We start from the raw sequence: 20,970 nt of genomic DNA on the forward strand, positions 1-20,970 counted from the left end.
TGACTCATAAAAACAAGCCAGGCAAGGCTGGGCAATGGGCTTTGTGGGGTAGTGAATGCTTCCCTCTGTGAAGGACGCCCAGACACCTTTATTAAACCAGTTCTTAAGAAAACCATTTTTGGACCTGGCCATCATGGCCAACTATTGCCTAGGCTCAAATCTTCCGTTCCAGGGCCGGGTGAATGAGCAGATGGTTGCTGAACAATTCCAGGCTGAGAGAGAGGAGTCTTGTTGTCTTGCAGCCCAGGACCTCAAGCACTCTGCCCAGGCTTGTGCCTCGGGGAGGTCACATCAGTGCAGCTAATGCAACAGTTTCACTTCACCCCCAGCAGTGTACTCCATTGTCTCTTGGATGCCAACAAGAGTACCCATTCCGGCTGGGGCTGATGGGAGTTGTAACCTATTTTCCATTTAAGGGGAGGCTGCTATGCTTCTTCCGGTAGGATTAACAGCAGCCAGCACTGCAAGCAGAGCTGGCTATACTCAATCCCCTCTTAGCCAGCAGATAAAGGGGAAAGGGTCCCTTCTGCCTCTGCCTGAGAGTCCTGCACTTTGGACACACATTTTCTTATTCACTGCCTACTGGACCTGCTGGGTTACATTTTTTTGCATCATAGATAAATGCTTGCAAGCTTGCAACACCCCGGTTTCAACAGGGTTACTATTATTTACCTCTTCTAATCGCCAAAGTAGGTTGCCAGTTTTCTGCCCGCAAAGCAGCCTGGCCTCTTCATATTTAACAGATGGGTGGTGATAGTATTATATTATTATTTAAAAAGGAAAAATAGTGTACACAACGGGATCGGTAAGAACTGAAGCTACAACTGCGGAGTCAAGTTAAAGGTCTGTTCTACGACAAGAGCACATTGGGTTGCTGCAACTAACTTTTACTCATAGTGTTCCTATTGCTATTAATAGCCCTAAGATAATTGTGGCCACTAACTTCAATTAGTCTGCTCTGAGAAAAAGTTACCGGTAAGGTAAGTGCAACTTCAGTCTTCAAAGAGAGCACAGAACAAGCCGTTCAGTTCCAGGGAGTTTCCTAAATTTCAAACTTGCTGAGCTCCTCTTGCAGATAAAAAGATTATGCAAGCGTCTTTCGAAAACCTCTCTCTTCTTTTTCTAAATATTGGGACCTCAAGACCGCCATTTGAGTGGCTGGGGGAACCCAGCCAGATTATTTCTAAATAATAAATTATTATTATTATTTGCGGATTTTTCTTTTTCAAAAAAGAAACAAACAGGGAATATGCCCTCAAGACAGAGAAAAACTAGAACCCTGGCAATAAAAGAGAGTGCAAACAAATTGTTCCTGCTTTTGACATTTAAAAAGTCTTTATAGTGATTAGCATCTGCCCCGCAGGGCACACTACAACAAAGAACTAAACACAGATTGTGTTCTTAGGAGCAGTGATATTTTTCTAGAAGGTGCCGGAGCTCACCGTGAACTTCTCCTTCATTCTCTTAGAATGGTAATGGTGCCCACCTGAGAGGGTCAGCTCTGGCTAAAAGAAGACCTGCCCAGAAGTGAACATAATGTTGCATGGCACCCCAATCCCCAAGCGGTGCAAGATTCTAGGGGTTCCAGATGCTCAGCTTTGTTACCAGTGGGATCTTTATGACATAAGGTAAAGGTAAAGGACGCCTGAACGGTTAATTCCAGTCAAAGGCGACTACGGGGTTGCTGCGTGTGACGAAAGTCCTATACTTTCCGTCTTTATTGTACAACCTGCTTCTCAGATTGTGCAAGGCTTTAATGGGGATGTCCTGAGGTAAAGTTCACCTCCCACTATCCCAGTTATTCTCCACCTGAGGAAGCTTTGTGTCACCCTCAAACCAGTCTCCCTCTTCCTCCTCCTCTCGGTGCACTCCAGGGACAACAAACTCTCCTTCCTGCCTTAGATAAGGGGTTTTGTCCTTCTAATGAGTATCCTCACCAGATGAGCAATAGATACCTCTGCTGGAAAGATCACACAGACAATGGTACAGATGGAACTTTAATTTAACATTTAATGTCTTATGAACTTAATGGTTGCATTCAAGGTTCATGTGTACAAGCATGTGGTTTCAATGGAACTGTTCTTGTTAAACATATAACTTCAAACCTCACCAATTCCTCACCTAACACTACTCTATAAACCTACAGTGGTGCCTCGCTTAACGAATGCCCTGCTTAACGAAATTTCTGCTTAACAAAAGGTTTTTTCTAGCGGAGGTTGCCTCGCTAGACAAATTCGTTTTACGAAACATTCATCTAGCAAATCGCGGTTTCCCATAGGAATGCATTGAAATTCAATTAATGCGTTCCTATGGGCAAAAAAAATTTCAATTTTTTTTCAATGCATTCCTATGGGATTCGCTAGACGAATTTTTCATTATAAGAAAAGACCCATGGAACGAATTAAATTCGTCTAGCGAGGCACCACTGTATTCCACCCTCACCCAAGCTCACACTCTCCTGCTTCATCTCCCTCTCTCTCCCCAACTGTCAACTGTCACTAACTGCCGTTTTCTCCTCCTAGAATGTTTGTAACCCCGCCCCCACAAGCATGTGATGTAACTCAGGGTAGGCGATGCATTAACCCTTATACATCCAGGCTGCGACCAGATATATCATCCTAGGGTTATTTCGTTACACGGCGCTATTCTCGCTTTCAGGCCGAGGGAGCTGGCGTTTGTCCACAGATAGTTTTCTGGGTTATGTGGCCAGCAAGACTATACTGCTACTGGCACACGGAGGACCGTGATGAGAGCCAGAGCACATGGAAACGCCGTCTACCTTCCCGCCGGTCCCTATTTATCTACTTGCACTGGCGTGCTTTCGAACTGCTAGGTTGGCAGGAGCTAGGACAGAGCAACGATTTGAACCGCCGACCTTCCAGTCAGCAAGCCCATATATGGTTTATATATACATGTATGCAACCTGAGCCTACAATGGGAGGGTTTCACAGCCCCAACATCCCAAAAGGGTCTTACTTCTCCTGTAGCCACTGCCTTGGATACAAACAGACATCAAGGATTGCCCTCCTCCTCTCTTTCTCCTCTCTTCTTGCTTTCCTTCTCAGTGACATCACTCCTCCCCTCTCCAAACCCTGGCTTTTATCGAATCCAGAGATTACAAAACCCTGGCCGCCCACACAGGACAACATTGATGCAAGCCACCCCAGTGCAAAATTTGAGGTGTTCCAAGCATTCACCCTAGGGACGTGGGTGGCGCTGTGGTCTAAACCACAGAGCCTAGGGCTTGCCGATCGGAAGGTCGGCGGTTCAAATCCCTGCGACAGGGTGAGCTCCCGTTGCTCGGTAAACGGCGTTTCCGTGCGCTGCTCTGGTTTGACAGAAGCGGCTTTGTCATGCTGGCCACATGTCCTGGAAGCTGTACGCTGGCTCCCTCGGCCTTTAAAGCGAGATGAGTGCCACAAACCCAGAGTCGTCCATGACTGGACCTAATGGTCAGGGTTCCCTTTATCTTTACCTTTAAGCATTCACCCTAGGGTTAGGTGTCCTTAGAATGAGACTGGTGTCTTTAGAATCTATGGTTCATTTACGCATATATGGTTCATTTACGCATTTATTGATTTATTTTGTTAAGAATCTAACAGTGAGCTAAAGAAAGAAAAAATAAAGACATTTTAAAAGCCAGAGGGAAACAACAATAACCATATGATCTGTTTTCCCCCCAATAATAATAATAATAATAATAATATTTTATTAATTATAGCCCACCCATCTGGCTCGTACTGAAGTCTCATATTGAATATAACTGACCTGTAGAAAGGACTTTATGATATGAAAGTAGAGGCGATGTATGTACTTCTGTAACCCAAGAAAATCTCTAATAAAAACAATTGGGAAAAACAACGACAATATGATCTGTCATGGATGCTTTAGATGAGATTCCTGCATCACAGGGGGTTGGGCCAGGTGCCCCATTAGGGTTCCTTCCAGCTTTACCATTCAATGTTTCTATGATTCTATATGACAACAAAATATAATTAAGATTACAAAACTATATAACATATATGTACATGGATGAACTTGTTTCCCTCAAATAGACATCGATGCCCGAGTCACAATGGTTTCAATAAATACATTCATTAAATTTGTCCATGCGTAATCTTTCTCCGAAAGCAATCCATTCTTGGGTTGCAAGAATTCCTATTACAGGTACCGTGTTTCTCATATTTTAAGACATGTCTTATATTAATTTTAACTCAAGAAAATAAGCCTATGGCTTATTTTCGGGGGTGTCTTATTTTTTGCCGAGCCCCGACTGAGCGGGAACCAGCAAAGGCAGCAGCCCGCTGCCGGCATGGAGCTCGGCAAAGCGCGCGCTCTGTTGGAGCTCCATGCCGGCGGCGGGCTGCTGCCTTTGCTGGTTCCTGCTCAGTCGGGGCTCGGCAAAGCGCGCGCTGCTGCCCTTGCCGGGTCCCGCTGGGTCGGGACTTGGCGCGGCGTGCCCTGCCATACCGTACCAGCATGTCTTATTTTCGGGGTATGCCTTATATTTCGCCAGGTCTTGAAAATCCTGCCATGCCTTATTTTTTAGGGATGCCTTAAAATATGAGAAACACGGTAGGTAGCCGTGTTGGTCTGAGTCGAAGCAAAATAGAAAAATTCCTTCAGTAGCACCTTAAAGACCAACTAAGTTTTTATTTTGGTATGAGCTTTCGTGTGCATGCATCTGACGAAGTGTGCATGCACACGAAAGCTCATACCAAAATAAAAACTTAGTTGGTCTTTAAGGTGCTACTGAAGGAAGAATTCTCATGTCATCTATCCATCAATCAAAAGAGATCATCTTTTTGTCCTTCCAATGTATCAGTATCAATCATTTTGCAGATGTACGGGGCGTGTAGACTGCTTATACAACCACAAAACTCTCTTAAGTGGTCTGTGTCATCCATTTTTGACTTTGCAACCTCCTGGGCAGACCTCGTTGCAACAAGAACTTCCTCCCTGCTTTGCCTAGGTTGAATAGGACATCTTGAGCTCTCTCTCACACACAAACCCAACCACCCACATTCTTCTTTCTAAGAACAAAGTTCGACAAACCCAAGCCCTTGGTTTTCCCCCAGGTAGCTCAAGCCTTCAGCATTTCCTTACATCCTGATACAATCACAAAATCCCAAATTCTTCAAACCATTCAACCTTTCCCTGGGCAACAAGTTCTGCTCCATACATCACAAGGTCTTCCTTCTTATGTTACACCGGGGTTAGTTGGCCCACAGTCCCTAGACCAGGGGTTCCCAACAAAATTTTCTCGAGGACCCCTCATCAAGCCGCTATTGTGACAAGGACCCCCATTAATTCCTAATCCTAAAATTAAAAAGTGAGAGCCAAATTAAGAGTCTTTTTATATTTTATATTTATACGTTTTTTACACTTACGATTTAGGTTCAATGGACACTGACAAGATCGGTTCGAGAGTCACTGACTTACTTGCTTGAACATCAAATGCATTATCTTCCACTTCATCTGTAGGCCTTTGTCGTTTTAATGAACCACTTTTTAACCAACGGTCCATTTTTAACTACGCGAACTGTAGCTTCCGCGAAAAACAACACTTTGTTTACAAACACTACTGTTTTGCAAAGAGGCAGCGCGTGCCAGGGAGGAGGGAGGGGAATGGAGAAGACAGGGTACCTGCGCAGTAGCGTACAAATGAAGCCGACGCGCGCAAATCATCTTGGGGAGGTGAGCGTTAGTAGAATGCGCGCGCTGCCTCTTTGCAAAACAGTAGTGTTTGTAAAGCGCCACCTAACGGCATACAGCAGAACTACTGCCTCTATCTAATTCTAGTTTTGCGCTAGACTCTGCTCATGCAGGAAGCGGCCAAAACAAAAAATCTGTTATCATACGAAATATATTTAATATATTTTTTATTCTAATAGCATCTTGCGGACCCCTCTGGCATAGCTCGCAGACCCCTGGGGGTCCGCGGACCACCTGTTGGGAACCACTGCCCTAGACATTGGGCGGCTTTAAGAATTTGGTGTCTATATATAGATATATATATGAATTTCTAGCCATGTTTCTTCCTCCTACCCACTTTTTATCCATTTTGGGGGTATTTGTGAGTGAGAGAGCAAGGTGTGTGGTGATGATCATAGAATCATAGAGTTGGAAGAGACCACAAGGGCCATCCAGTCCAACCCCCTGCCAAGCAGGAAACACCATCAAAGCATTCTCGACAGATGGCTGTCAAGTCTCTGCTTAAAGACCTCCAAAGAAGGAGACTCCACCACACTCCTTGGTAGCAAATTCCACTGCTGAACAGCTCTTACTGTCAGGAAGTCCTTCCTAATGTTTAGGTGGAATCTTCTTTCTTGTAGTTTGAATCCATTGCTCCGTGTCTGCTTCTCTGGAGCAGCAGAAAACAACCTTTCACCCTCCTCTATATGACATCCTTTTATATATTTGAACATGACTATCATATCACCCCTTAACCTTCTCTTCTCCAGGCTAAACATACCCAACTCCCTAAGCTGTTCCTCATAGGGCATCGTTTCCAGGCCTTTGACCATTTTGGTCGCCCTCCTCTGGACACGTTCCAGCTTGTCTGTATCCTTCTTGAACTGTGGTGCTCAGAACTGGACACAGTACTCCAGGTGAGGTCTGACCAGAGCAGAATACAGTGGTACTATTACTTCCCTTGATCTAGACCAGTGATGGGCAACCTTTTGAGCTTGGTGTGTCAAAATTCGCCCAAAAACTGAGCATAACTCGGGTGGTGTGTCACTTCGAGAAAAAAACACCATAATTTCACGATATTTATAGTTTAAATAACAAAAATGTATAATTGTAATATATAACGGTATTTAATAAACCAAAAACTAATTATTTAACCAAACCAAACCAAAAAAACCCTTATTTATCACAAAGTGCCCAGAGTTGTTCAGCTTTTTGGGGGGAGCTGCTGACTAAAGTTTTGGAGGTTTTTTTGGGGGGGTGCAAAAGTTGCTTTGCTTTTTTTGGGGGGGGTGCCCCAAAGCTGCTGCGCTTTTGGGGGGGGAAGAGAACAGAAATAAATGACGAATAATACTTTCAAAGCACCAAAAAAAAAAAAAAACCACAGCAATGAACGGGTTAAAAAACGAAGGCTGTTACACCCAATCATAGTCTGCTATAGCGCCAGAAAAAAAGCAGCACAGAAAGGGTTAAAAAACCAACAACAACAACAACAACAACAACAACAGCACGAATGGGCTGATGGGGCGCGTGCCAGCAGTGAGGGCTCTGTGTGTCACGTCTGACACGCGTGTCATAGGTTCGCCATCACTGATCTAGACGCTATACTCCTATTGATGCAGCCCAGATGATGATGATGATGATTTAAATCTGTAGCCCCCCATACCCGCAGGTCTCAGGGCGGCTCACAAGGTAAAATCACAATTTAAAAATGCCAAATACACAATCCAGATAAAAACAAGAGCAACCCAATTATTCCCCCATCCCCAACACATTTTAAAAGGACATTGAATGTCAGTCAACCAAAGGCCTGGTTAAAGAGGAACCTCCCCCCCCCCTGCCTCCACCACTTAAAGGTGTATAATGAAGGCGCCAGGCAAACTTCCTTGGGGAGAGCATCCCACAAATGGGGAGAAACATATATGTGCATTGCAGGGGGTTGGACTAGATGATCCTTGGGGTCCCTTTCCAACTCTACAATTCTCTGTTTCTACAATTTTGTTCTGTGAAACCAGCATGCCCACCCGCACGAAATGTCTCCCTTCTCCTAGGGTTTCGTTTGGTCTGCTGATTGAGGATGAGGAATAAGGTTGTCTCTGCACTGTGAACTCACATCAGGGTATATTATGATGTTGATTATTATTATTATTATTATTATTTAAAAATAATAGTATGTCAAGGAGATAATAATTGCACAACTTTTAGAAGACACCTGAAGGCAGCCTTCTATCCGGAGGTTTTTAATGCTTGATGTTTTTATTATGTTTTTAGATATGCTGTAAGCCGGCCAGAGTGGTGGGGTATAATAAATAATAATAATAATAATAGTAATAATAATTATTAATAATAATAATCCTATATAATAATGTGCAAGTGTCTCTGCGTCCAGTCCCTGTGTCCCTGTGTCCGTGCTACTGCGCATGTGCCCCACGGACACAGGGATTGGACACAGAGACTGGACACACACGTGCGCTCCCCCCCGCCTACCATTTCCCTTGCAGTCCTCAGAAGAATCGTGGCCTTCTCCTGGGCGGCCGCTGCCCAGCTGGGCTCAGCGGAGCGCCCAGACGAAGTGGCGGCCGTGGGAGGGGCCAATCGGCCCCCCCACACGCCGCCAGCACCGAAACAGGCCGAATGTTCTAGCGCCCGTTTATTTAACGGGCTGAATGACACTAGTAATAATAATAATAAATGCCACTTGAAAGGCCATAGCTTCCCCTCAAATGAGCCTGAGAACTGAGAACTCTTTTAACGCAGAGCATTAGCCACAGCCCCCTGACCCCTGGAAGAAACACGCACGAGAAACATTTCCTTTGAGGAACAAATAAAACTTTAATACAGAAACCAGGAACTTCTCAACATCTATATGGGACTCTCATTCTCCAAAGCGGCAGAATGCTAAACATCTGCTGTCTATTGTAGCCTTGGCTGCTACACTAACTAAAAAATCTGTATTTAAGACTGAGAAACTCAGAGTTCAACAGCTGTGTTCATTTTTTTTGAACCCAACATCTTTCATTTAACCACTTTGGTCTGGCTCACACTTAACGTGGCCCAAGGGTTTGCAGCCTTTTCTCTTCTCAGGAAGAGCCTGCCTGCTTTTTTCAGCACTGGTTGAAAAAACCGGAAAGCTGAAATCCAACTCTAAAATTTTGCAAAGCCAGTTTTAATCCTTATTCAGAGCAGAACCCAAGTTCTTGTGCCCGTTTGAATACTACTACCGATACAAACCCTTAGGAACGCAACATTTGTGCCTAATAATGCAATGAGAATTGTGGGGCGGATGGGGAGGACAGAAAGGGCTTGGCACAACAAGGTGAGCAGGACTCAAGAACGGCGACGTCGCCAGGGATAGCGATGGCAGAAATGGCCTCCTGCTTGGCAAGCCCTCCTCGTCTTCGAAGCGACATTCGCAGACCCCGCCACTAGTTGACACTGCACTGCGGGTCTCTATACCCCACCATCACCCAAGTGGGGACTGGGGACATGAATGCCACAATACAATGAGGACTAGCCGCTTGGTAAGTACTCGTCAGTATTAAAACCAGGGTGGAAATGGTTGGGGTTAAGGTGGCATCTCCGTAGCAATCGTGGGCATGTGCCCACCCACCCTGCCCTGCCCTCTCTTCAAATTTTAGCATCCTAGCACAATCCAACCGGGGGGGGGGCAGAGAGGCTTAACCCTTCAGCTGCTGCGAGTAGAAAGGTCCTCGGCCTCTTCCTGAGCAACTTGAGGCTGGCACTGAGGACACCACCAAGTAAGTCTTTTCAGTCCATCCGGGGGACCAAAGGCTTCTTTCCTCACCTGGTGCCCTTCAGGACATGTCTCTTTCTGGTAGATCTTCCAGTGTTGCCTCCCTCTCTGCTGCTTGTTGAGGAACCACTCCGAGGTGAAGCGAACAGCATGGTCAAGCAGGGATCTGAGTTCCGGGAGGGGGAGGAGGGATCCGAGGGAGAGCGGGTTGATCTTCGCTAGGTACAGGGCCTCGTTCTTAATGATGTTCCCTGGGATGAAATGTTAAAAACAGGGTATTTAACACCATCAAAACTTGCTAAAGTGTATGTAGGACAAGATCTAGCGAGTGTTGGAAATGTAAAGAAAAGGAAGGTATATTTTACCATATGTGGTGGACTTGTAAGAAAAGGAAGGTATATTTTACCATATGTGGTGGACTTGTAAAGAAGGAGAAGGAGAAGGAGAGGAGGAGGAGGAAGAGGAGGAGTTTGGATTTGATATCCCGTTTTATCACTACCCGAAGGAGTCTCAAAGCGGCTAACATTCTCCTTTCCCTTCCTCCCCCACAACAAACACTCTGTGAGGTGAGTGAGGCTGAGAGACTTCAGAGAAGTGTGACTAGCCCAAGGTAGTCCACAGCAGCTGCATGTGGAGGAGCGGGGAAGCGAACCCGGTTCCCCAGATTATGAGTCTACCGCACTTAACCACTACACCACACTAGCTCTCAGGTAAAGAAGTAAAGGCTTTCTGGGAAATGATATATAATGAGTTAAAGAAAATGTTTAAAAACACTTTTGTTAAAAAATATATATCCAGAAGCCTTTCCACTGGGTATAGTAGGCGAAGAGATACCCCCAAAAGATAAAATAATAATATATTTATACCCCGCCCATCTGGCTTGGTTTCCCCAGCCATTCTGGGCAGCTTCCAACAAAGTTTAAAATATAATGATTCATCCAATATTAAAAGCTTCCCTAAACAGGGCTGCCTTCAGATGTCTTCTAAAAGTCTGATAGTTCTTTATTTCCTTGACATCTGGTGGGAGGGTATTCCACAGGGCAGGCGCCACCACCGAGTAGGCCCTCTGCCTGGTTCCCTGTAACCTCACTTCTTGCAGGGACAGAACCGCCAGAAGACCCTCAGAGCTGGACCTCAGTGTCTGGGCAGAGTGATGGGGGTGGAGACGCTCCTTCAAGTATACTGCGCAAGGCCATTTAGGGCTTTAAAGGTCAGCACCAACACTTTGAATTGTGCTCGGAAACGTACTGGGAGCCAATGTAGGTCTTTCAGGACCGGTGTTATATGGTCTTGGCGGCCATGCCCAGTCACCAGTCTGCCTGCCATATTCTGGATTAGTTGTAGTTTCCAGGTCGCCTTCAAAGGTAGCCCCATGTAAAGCACATTGCAGTAGTCCAAGCGATCGATAGAGAGATAACTAAAGCACATATGGTACAAGCCTTCTTCAACAACTTCCCATCCTCTTCTATAACCTCTTTTTGGAATCTGGAGGTTGTATAACGGAACCCTTTCCTATTGTCTTCCTTGTACATTTCATTTAGTTGTCTGTAGTGTAACCAACTCTGAACATACCCTTTTATTTCATCATACTCTTTTAATTTCCATTTACCTTCCTGGTCACTCAATAATTCTCTGTATGTAGGCCACTTTTCCTTTTTGCCAAGCAGTTTAAGCAATGAAGCTTCAATTAGTGATAACCACCAGGGCGTTTTTTTGCTCTATTAGGTCTCTATATCTTTCCCACACCCTCATTAATGATCTCCTATTTACCGGTATGTGATTATAAAATCCTTTAAGCACCTTTCCTTCCCCATACCAAAGATATGCATGCTACCCGTATCTGTTGTCATGATCTTCCAAATCTAAAGCTTCCTCCTTTTCCACTTTTATCCACTCCCTAAGCCATACTAAACATGCTGCCTCATAGTACAATTTAAGGTCTGGGAGAGCAAAGCCTCCTCTTTCTTTTGTATCTGTAAGTATCTTATGTTTAATCCTTGGCCTTTTGCCCTCCCAGACAAACTAGGAAATTTCCCTTTGCCATCTTTTGAGGCCATCATCCTTAACCATTATTGGGACTGTCTGGAAAAGAAAGAGCATTTTTGGTAGCACATTCATTTTAATCACCATAATTCTTCCTAGTTAGGAAAGATTCATTCTGCTGCATATTTCTAAATTTCTTTAGCCAAATTCCCAGATATTTAACCTTTTTGTGGATTTCTATCTCAATGTTTTCCTCTAAGTATTTTGTCTCTTCTTTTTAATAATTTTTTACTAATAATTTAGTTTTAGTTTTATTTAACTTATATCCTGCTACTTCCCCAAATTTTTGATCTTTTTCTATTACCAAGGGGAGAGATGTTTTTGGATCTTCTACCGTAATTACCAAGCCATCAGCTAATGCTTTTAGTTTAAATTCATTTTTTTCAGTTTTTATAACTATTATCCCTTTGTCTGTTCATATATTCCTTGCAAGTACTTTCAGAACCAAGATGAACAACAGCAGTGATAATGGACATCCTTGCTTGGTTCCTTTTTGTATTTTACATTCATTCGTTATCACAAGTTATTACAATTAATTTTGCATTCTGTTCCAAATATATTGCTTGTATTCCTTTTAAAAATTTATGTCCACAATTAATTTCTTCCAACAGTTTTTTCATCAAATCCCAAGATACATTGTCAAAAGCTTTTTCGGCATCTATAAACATCATTGCTGCTTTTTTTCATTTTTTACTTCCAGATATTTGATCACATTTAAAATGTTTCTTATATTATCTTTCATTTGTCTACCTGGTAAAAATCCTGCCTGGTCTTGATGTATATAGTCACCTAAAATTTTATTCAATCTTGTCAGGGGGTTGTTGCGGCTACTCCCGAATAAAGACGCTCCAGTCCATTCTGTCTTTTAAGGGTTTTATTGTGCATACTATTTACAGTGCAGAGGTAGCAGAAAACATGACCTCCTAGTCACTCGCAGAATTCGGCAAAGGCGCCCATCTGCTTTGGGGCCAGCATAATAGCTTGGGCACCCCGAAACACCACCCTCTCACCCTGCGTTTGGGTGCTCACCTCAATTCGGGCGCCGGAAGCGGCTGCGCTCCCTCCTCCAGCTGTGGGCTAGTGCGGTGCAGGGGCTCTGATACATTCCGCTTCCCTCCTCATTCCCCCCGCCTGACCCGCTGCTACCGCTCTCGCTGGGCGAAGTGCTGGTCAGGATGACAGGGGGAGGCTCCCTGTAGGGAGTCCCCCTGACAAATCTATTTGCTAAAATGTTTGCAAATAGTTTGTAATCATTCTTTAGTAATGAAATCTATATATATAAAAATGTAAAAATCGTGAAATTCCGTTCGACACTTTTCTCCGTAACCGCTTGACCGATCGTCCTGAAATTTTGACACAACGATCCAGGCCACTCCTAGAGCATTGTTGGGGGCAAAAATCCCTCAAATCGCACACCTGCCCAGGTGCAGACCTGCTTTTCCACCAAGTCAAACAGCGCCCTCAAGTGGCGTAGTACCCTCCTCCACCCCCTCCCTTCCTGAGAAATCTAAGCCACACCCACAAACCAAATGACATCATCATCAACCAAGCAACTGAAATACACCAAGGCAGCCATTTTACCTAGGCCTTTGTTTTAGGCCCCTGACAGGCTGCCAGGCCTCCACTAGGCCCAGGGAGGGGGATAACCCACAGCAACACACTTGGGGGCACGGCAAGGGGTTTTACTTTACCATTTAGCACCACTACCCCCCCCCAAAAAAAACCCCACCAAAGAACCAACATTGCCAAGTGGAGGTCGGGGCCTGCCTGGGGGGGGGGGGGTTGCCACAGACCGCAGCACGGCCTTCGATTTATGTAGGCCCCTGCACGGCAAGGGGTTTTTACTTTACAATTTACCACCACTACCCCCAAAAAATCCACAAGACAAAAATAAATATGACTTATTTTATGGGTATGTCTTATTTTAGGAGAAACAACTGATTGTAAGCCCCTGTGTCTTTTTCTTAAAAAAAAACAACCATTCACTTTCTCTCCCCAGTTTAAGTCCTCAGATATTTGCAGTGCACACACACACACACACACCCCATTTACAATTCCTTACCTTCCCCTTGCCACTTCCTGGGTTTTTTTATGGAACTGAACAACTCGGGTACTTCAAAACGCACCTTCTGTTGGCAGGCCCTTGCAGGGCCACACAGAGGCCCGGCCCAGGTAGATAAGATAATGTGTCCCTGTTTTTAACCCATTTGTTACTTTTTTCATTTTACTGAATATGCTGACCGAGGCCCGCTTTGGATTCGGAGGCCCGCACCAAGTGGCCCATATGATCCCCCTCCTTCTGTCTGGGCCTGTCTGTTGCTACAGGGCTGTGGGGCTTCGCTATTTGCCCCCCCCTCCCCGGGTTGGGATTCTTTAAGTAGTTCTCTGGGTCCCAGGGCACATAATCACCCCCGATCCTTAATCTAAACATATAGAAATGTTCAATATGCGTGTGCAGGGGCCAATGTATGGAGATACAGGGGGGAGGGGACAACAGAGGGCTCAGACAAAAGTAAATACTGGGAAATGGAACCCAGAAACTGACAGCTCCTTCTCCAAGGATGGGGGCCAATGTAGGAAGATACCAGGGGTAGGGGCCAACACTCCCCAGGAACAACAGAGGGTTCAGACAAAAGTGCATGCTGGGAAATAGAACCCAGAACCTAACAGTTCCTTTTTGAGGGTGGGGGCCAAGGTATGGAGATACAGGGGGGAGGGGCCAACACTCCCCAGGGACAACAGAGGGAAGGGTATCCTACGGAAACACGGGATGAGCCGGGGTGGAGGGAAGAGGGGCAGGATACGTCATGAATCATGACAGGGGGGGGGGAATCACAGGAAAGAACCACAGCAACGCGTGGCCGGGTCAGCTAGTAGGTCTATAATTTTTAATTTGCATTAGGTCCGAATCTTGTTTTGGAATCACTGTTATGTAAGCTTCTTTTTTTTTTTTTAAACATAATTTTTATTGATTTTACAAATTACAAAAGATGGTACATACATATACACCTTTTCCACCTTCTTCCCACCCCCCTCCATGGGTCCTCCCCTGCCACAGAAGTATCCCACGCAGGTGAACAGTCAGAAGTGGTCCATTTTATGATTGGGTTTCTGTCCTCCTCCCCCTCCCCTGCCCCCGAAGCCCCCCCCTGCCACCAGGGAGCTCCAGTGAACCAGGGCAGTACGCAGGAGTTCATCCATCCAACCATCTATTGTCATACCAAAAAAAAAAGAAAATACAAAAAGAGAAAAAGAGAAAAAAGAGAAGAAAAAAAAAGACAAAAAGGAAAAAAGACAAAAAAAAAATTCATCATAATTGTTAAATTCATAATTGTTAAACCATATTTTGTGGGCTTCCCCACCCTCCCCCCTTCCCCGGTTTTCCTCCCTTATTTATCATCTTCAACAGTTTCATAGTTCATATTTTATAACATACACCTTTATATCTTGTACCACTTTTAAACTAACTATTATCATTTTCGCCTATTGTCCAATCACTGAGAAATCAAACTCCCATTTTTTCTTCCCGTGCCTAATTTTTACCCCTCTATAGGCCTCCATATTTTCACCTTTTTCCAGAATCAATTCACTTTTTAAACCTATAATTATTCCCAAACTAACCTTACACCCCCCCGAGTACTGGCTCCACCCCACCAATCCAGCAAGTTCCATAGTCAGCAGTCCAGTTATAGTCCTATTAACCCATCCTTACAATCACAACTTCACTTTCCCTTCACCCCACCCCCTGTTTACAGTCTTTTGCCATCCAGGCCTCCATATCAGACCCCTGAGCTTCTTCTCTTCTCTGCTTAATTTTTCCTTCTTCCCTGTGGTCATTCTGGAGTTCCAGTAAGTCCAATCGTGCCCCCCTCGAAGGGGAGGCACTCCATCCAACTTTTTGTAGAGTAAAATCATCATTTTTTTTGTGATGGGCTTCATTTTGTGTTAAGTCATCACAGTCCTCATCATTGTCATTCTCACATTCGTCTTCTTCAGTTTCAAAAGCTTCATCTTCTAAGAAATCATATTCTGCCATCATCATCTGGAATTGTTGCTGTAACACTTGCCGTTGTGTCTCCTCTTGACATAGTTCTATTCTTGCTTCCCACATTAAGGTCAAAACAGTCCGCTGAAACTCAGGCGGGTACCTTTTTGTTGACATAGTTCAGTCCTGTCAAGGTCAAAACTTGTCACATGGGGTGGAATATAATCGCAGTCTATTTTCTCGACTCCATTTTAACAAGCTGGCTGCATTCTTAAAAATAAAGTTCGAACTCACATTTCAAAAGTATATAAACCAAAAAAGAATTTCCAAAAAGTCCAGAGATAAAGATAGAAATAGAATTTAACTATAAATCCTGATCAACTCACTGGATTGTCTGGGCTGCCGGCTCCCGAGGAACAGAAAGGTCTTTCTTAGTCTTACTTCTTTCTGCAGGGCAATCACAACCACAGTCTCTCTCCCCTTTTACCCTGCATTTAGGGGAGATTCTCTTTGATGCCTTTGAGGAATCCTTTTAAGTTGAAATCTTCTGTTTACGGCTTCGGGTTTCTGTTTACTGTCTCTTATGTTACCGTAGGGGGGGGGTGGCTTCCTCTTTTCCCCTCTCTCCCAGGTCCAAATTGTTGCCTTAATTTACATTCCAAAGAATCCAAATTACTCACAGTCTATTCATTTGCTGAATGTTCTTTGAAGAATTGGCCACCTCCACTTCCCAGACTCGCAGCTTCGCACTCTCAGAGCAGCAATGTCAGCCTGTCCGCCGCGGTTCACCTCCTCGCTCTCGGGGGCTTAAACAAAGCCGATCCGGGGAGGAGAGAGCCCGCTTTTGGCGCCGCCAGGCAAAATCTGTCCCCAAAAAGCTCGATTTGGGGCTTTTAAGGAGGTTTCGCTTCGCTGGAACGATTCCCTCCACCTCTGAAGCGCCGAGGTCCGCTCCGCTGTGCGGACCCCCGTCTGAGCACGATGGCGTGGTCAACCGGAAGCCCTATGTAAGCTTCCTTCCATGTTCCTGGGATTTCACTTGTTTTTAAAATCTCATTCATCACATCCTTCAATGGATTCACTAATTGTTCACTAAATTATTTATAATATTTTGCCATTAATCCATCTGGACCTGGTGACTTGCCATTTTTTGTCCAGCTGATTGCATTTAAAATTTCCTGGCCTAATATTTGGGTATTTAGAATAGTTAAATGTTCTTTTATTCTTGGCAGATTACTGTTTTTTATATAGTCCTCTATTTTGGCACTTTTTTCCTTCCCTTTCTTATACAACTCTGAGAAGTATTTCACAAATGCTCCTCTTATCTCCTTCGTTTTATCTGTAATTTTCCCATTTATATTAATTTTATTTATAAAATTTCTTTGTTCACTTTTTAACAATTGCCATGCTAACAATTTCCCTGATTTGCATGTTCAAAATATTTCTGCTTCACTCTTTTTATTTTGCAACTAATCTCTTCATTAATTATCATAGTGTATTGAGTTTGCAATGTCCTGATTGCTTGTTTAACTATTTCTTTGTTGCAAAATAAAAAAATTCCTTCAGTAGCACCTTAAAGACCAACTAAGTTTATATTTTGGTATGAGCTTTCGTGTGCATGCACCCTTCTTCAGATACACGAAAGCTCATACCAAAATATAAACTTAGTTGGTCTTTAAGGTGCTACTGAAGGAATTTTTTTATTTTGCTTCGACTCAGACCAACACGGCTACCTACCTGTAACTATTTCTTTGTTGGCTTTTTTTGGCAGTTCCTTCTCCTTTTTCATTACAGTCATACCTCGGTTTAAGTACGCCTCAGTTTGAGTATTTTCAGTTTAAGTACTCCGCGGACCTGTCTGGAACGGATTAATCCACTTTCCATTACTTTCAATGGGAAAGATCGCTTCAGGTTAAGTACGCTTCAGGTTAAGTACGGACTTCCAGAACCAATTACACTCATACCTCGGGTTAAGTACACTTCAGGTTGAGTACTCCGCGGACCCGTCTGGAACAGATTAATCCACTTTCCATTACTTTCAATGGGAAAGTTTGCTTCGGGTTAAGTACGCTTCAGGTTAAGTACAGACTTCCGGAAACAATTGTGTTTGTAAACCAAGGTACCACTGTATTTCATCCAAAATTTGTGAACTGTTTTCGGAAGCCAAACGTGCTCTGTTTTGAGTGTTATGCTTCCGATTTGAATGTCACACTTCTGTTTTGAAATGTGGTCTGCCTGTTTTTGCTATTTATTTTGCGTTTTTCTTTTTGCCATGCTTTCGGTTTTGTTTTTGTGACTGTGTTTAACCCAGTTCGGCTACTGCTCGATTGATTGTGTGACTGCAGTACATTGTGTGACTGCAGTACATTGTTGATTGCTTTCATGTTATGGATCAATGTTCTCATTAGATAGCAAAAATCATGTTAAATTGAATTTTAGGGGTTGTTATTAAAAGTCTGGAATGGATTAATACATTTTGCATTACTTTCTATGGGAAAGCGCGCCTTGGTTTTGGAATGCTTTGGTTTTGGAACGGATTAAGTTTGAGAACCAAGGTACCACTGTACTGGGAACAAAACTAAAGAGATACAACCCAATACATACCAAGCCCTGAGAAATATCTTTGGTCCAGGAGGGTGTGGCACACAGGTACAGCTTTGCACAGGGCCCCCAAAGCGTGTTCCTGATCAAACTCCAAGCTCAGGATGTCAGTAGCCGGCTCAGCGGTAGGAGAAGAACAGCTATGGATCCGGCAGTTATAAAAGACAAGGAAGCCCCCTCCATCAAAATGCAGAACAAGCCTGAAAGTTGAACGAAGAATATATTACTGTTTTAGAACAGGGGTGGGGAACCATTTTGGTCTCTATGATCCAGAGTCTCATTGTGATCCGGCAAAATCTGAGAAGCAGGGGCCACCTGTATGTCAATCAAATGGTGTCAGATGATTGACAGGTGGGTGGCTCCACTCATCTTTCCAAATACCATGTGCAGGGTCTCCAAGCATCAGGCAGACATTCGGCTGTTGGTAGCCTGCCATGGCTTCAAAGTCCTTCTACTGTTTGCAAAGGGGTTTTAAGACAATTAACCTGTGCCCCCATGGACAGCTGTGAGTCCAAAATGACTTCCAGGCTGTGCACCTGGTTCTTCACCTGGTCCGAACAGGAAGCTGCCTGGGCCTATTTTTTTATGGCATCTGTACAGCATAGTAATTATCAAATTCGTACCTGGGAACTGGATCTTTCCAGTCCCCTCTTTTATTAGCCTTGTTGGCCCTTGCAAACTCATTGGCACGGACGCTCCCATAGAGCCAAAAGTGGAAGCGAAGCCATTTCCAAGGGGGTCCGGCAGCGTCGTCCATAAATGATGGCAAATCAGCTTCGTGCTCCTCCTGCAGGGGGCCCCACGGACCCCCAGAGTCGGCCTTGCCTCCTTCCCAACTCTGGAGAATGGCACTGCCTCTGCCAAGGCCTATCCCTTGGCTGCTTGACCCGGGTTCGGAAGGTTCTGTAGAGGAGCTCTCGCTTCTGGCCGCTGCTTCCTGAACTCCACCAAAAGCCAGGAACAAATTCTTCCCATGGACCTGAAAAAAATCAGGGATATCAGAAGGCATCGTTTTCTGTTCCATACTGTATTCATCATAGAGATGTAAAATTTCCAGAGTTCATAGAATCTAGAGTTGTGTACACCTATTGGAAAAGTTAAAGGACCCCTGGATGGTTAAATCCAGTCAAAGGCGACTATGGGGTTGCAGCACTCATCTCCACTTTCAGGCCAAGGGAGCCGGCATTTGTCCACAGACAGTTTTCCGGGTCATGTGGCCAGCATGACTAAACCGCTACTGGCGCATAGAGGACCGTGAGGAGTGCCAGAGCGCACAGAAACGCTGTTTACCTTCCCACAGCACCGGTACCTATTTACAGTGGTACCTCGGTTTAAGTACACAATTGGTTCCGGAAGTCTGTACTTAACCTGAAGCGTACTTAACCTGAAGCGAACTTTCCCATTGAAAGTAATGGAAAGTAGATTAATCCATTCCAGAGAGGTCCGCAGAGTACTAAAACTGAAAGTACTCAAACCGAAGTGTACTTAAACTGAGGTATGACTGTATCTACTTGTGCTCACATGCTTTCGAACTGCTAGGTTGGCAGGAGCTGGGACAGAGCAACGGGAGCTCACCCCATCACGGGGATTCAAACCACTGACCTTCCGATCAGCAAGCCCAAGAGGCTCAGTGGTTTAGACCACAGCGCCACCAACTGGAAAACAACAAAGCCGGTGGACCTGATGGGATACCTGCCGAAGTCTTCAGAATGAACTCACATAACAACTTCCGAAGCTCATCGAAAAAATCTGGGAGAGAGGCACATTGCTCTCTGATGCGCTCTCCCCAACCCGCTGCTTGCTAACTCTGAAAGGTCATCCCTAAAACACTAGCATTAGCTTGTAAACTAACTTCTCGGTTGAGGGAGAAACCCCACTCATTTGCAAAGGAGATTGGCATTTGAGCCTTTGTTGTGCTAGCATATCATTGCCAAACAGGCTATCATAGAACCATAGAATTGTAAGAGCTGGAAGGGACCCCGAGGGTCATCTAGTCCAACTCCCTGCAACGCAGGAATCTTTTGCCCAAGGTGGCGCTCAAACCCATGACTCTAACAGTGATGGCCAAACTTGGCCCCCCAGCTGTTTTGGGACTACAATTCCCATCACCCCTGACCACTGGTCCTGTTAGCTAGGGATGCTGGGAGTTGTAGTCCCAAAACAGCTGGAGGGCCATGTTTGGCCATCACTGATAAAGAGATTAATGCTGTACCAGCTGAGCTGCCAGTAGCTCCCTGCAAGGAAACTGGTCTGTTAATTAGCTGTTAATACATCACTGAAAGCATCATCTTGGGCTTGGCCTAATTAAAACTTAACACAGCACATGCTAATTTCAGAGGATTTAGAAACGCCTAACACAAATGTCCAGGTTTAGTTTAGTAGCTGTTGACATGCCCAACAGCTTAAAAACACATCGGGTTTGTTGACCTAGTTTTAATCCTCCAAGCATTAATTAAATTCTAGCACCCACTTGGTCCCAGAAATTTATGTCAAGTCTAGTGCCCACCAACTTACAGCAATATTATTCTTAATGCTGTAAAAATTCAAATGAAATGCAGAGACGAGGAAAAAATACACAAAGTATTTGGGGGAGCCAAATGGGTGCGAGACTCACCTTAGTGTCCTGCAGCACCAGCCCCTTGAGATCATCCGGGTTCATCTGCTTCGTGCTTCCCCCTACTTTGGTCACGGCCTGCCCCACAAATGAGGAGCACCGAAGCTGGAACCGCTTCACAGTTGGGCCCTCAGGCATCGCTGCAGGAGAGGAAGAAAGTCCCTGAAGCTGAAAGGGGCCAAGTTAAGCTGTAGTGCGAGGGGAACTTTGGGGAAGGATTAAGCCTTGGTTCTTGCCCTGCGTAGTTTAAAGAAATGTGTGCTTGGTTCTCCTTTAAAGAGA

General features: G+C 44.7%; 1 protein-coding gene across 1 annotated transcript; it reads right to left on the bottom strand.

Annotated features, from left to right (window-relative positions):
• Positions 1-8,478: 8,478 nt before the first annotated feature.
• Positions 8,479-20,970, bottom strand: NEIL2 (nei like DNA glycosylase 2). Its single transcript, XM_035110480.2, has 4 exons — positions 20,689-20,970; positions 18,698-19,053; positions 18,078-18,274; positions 8,479-9,696 (listed from the first exon to the last, which is right to left on the bottom strand). The coding sequence occupies exons 1-4, from the start codon at positions 20,824-20,826 to the stop codon at positions 9,377-9,379; spliced, it is 1,011 nt and encodes a 336-aa protein (XP_034966371.2). The 5' UTR covers positions 20,827-20,970; the 3' UTR covers positions 8,479-9,376.

This window comes from Zootoca vivipara, chromosome 3 (genome assembly GCF_963506605.1).
Source record: "Zootoca vivipara chromosome 3, rZooViv1.1, whole genome shotgun sequence".
In the NCBI taxonomy this organism is placed as follows: Eukaryota; Metazoa; Chordata; class Lepidosauria; order Squamata; family Lacertidae; genus Zootoca; species Zootoca vivipara.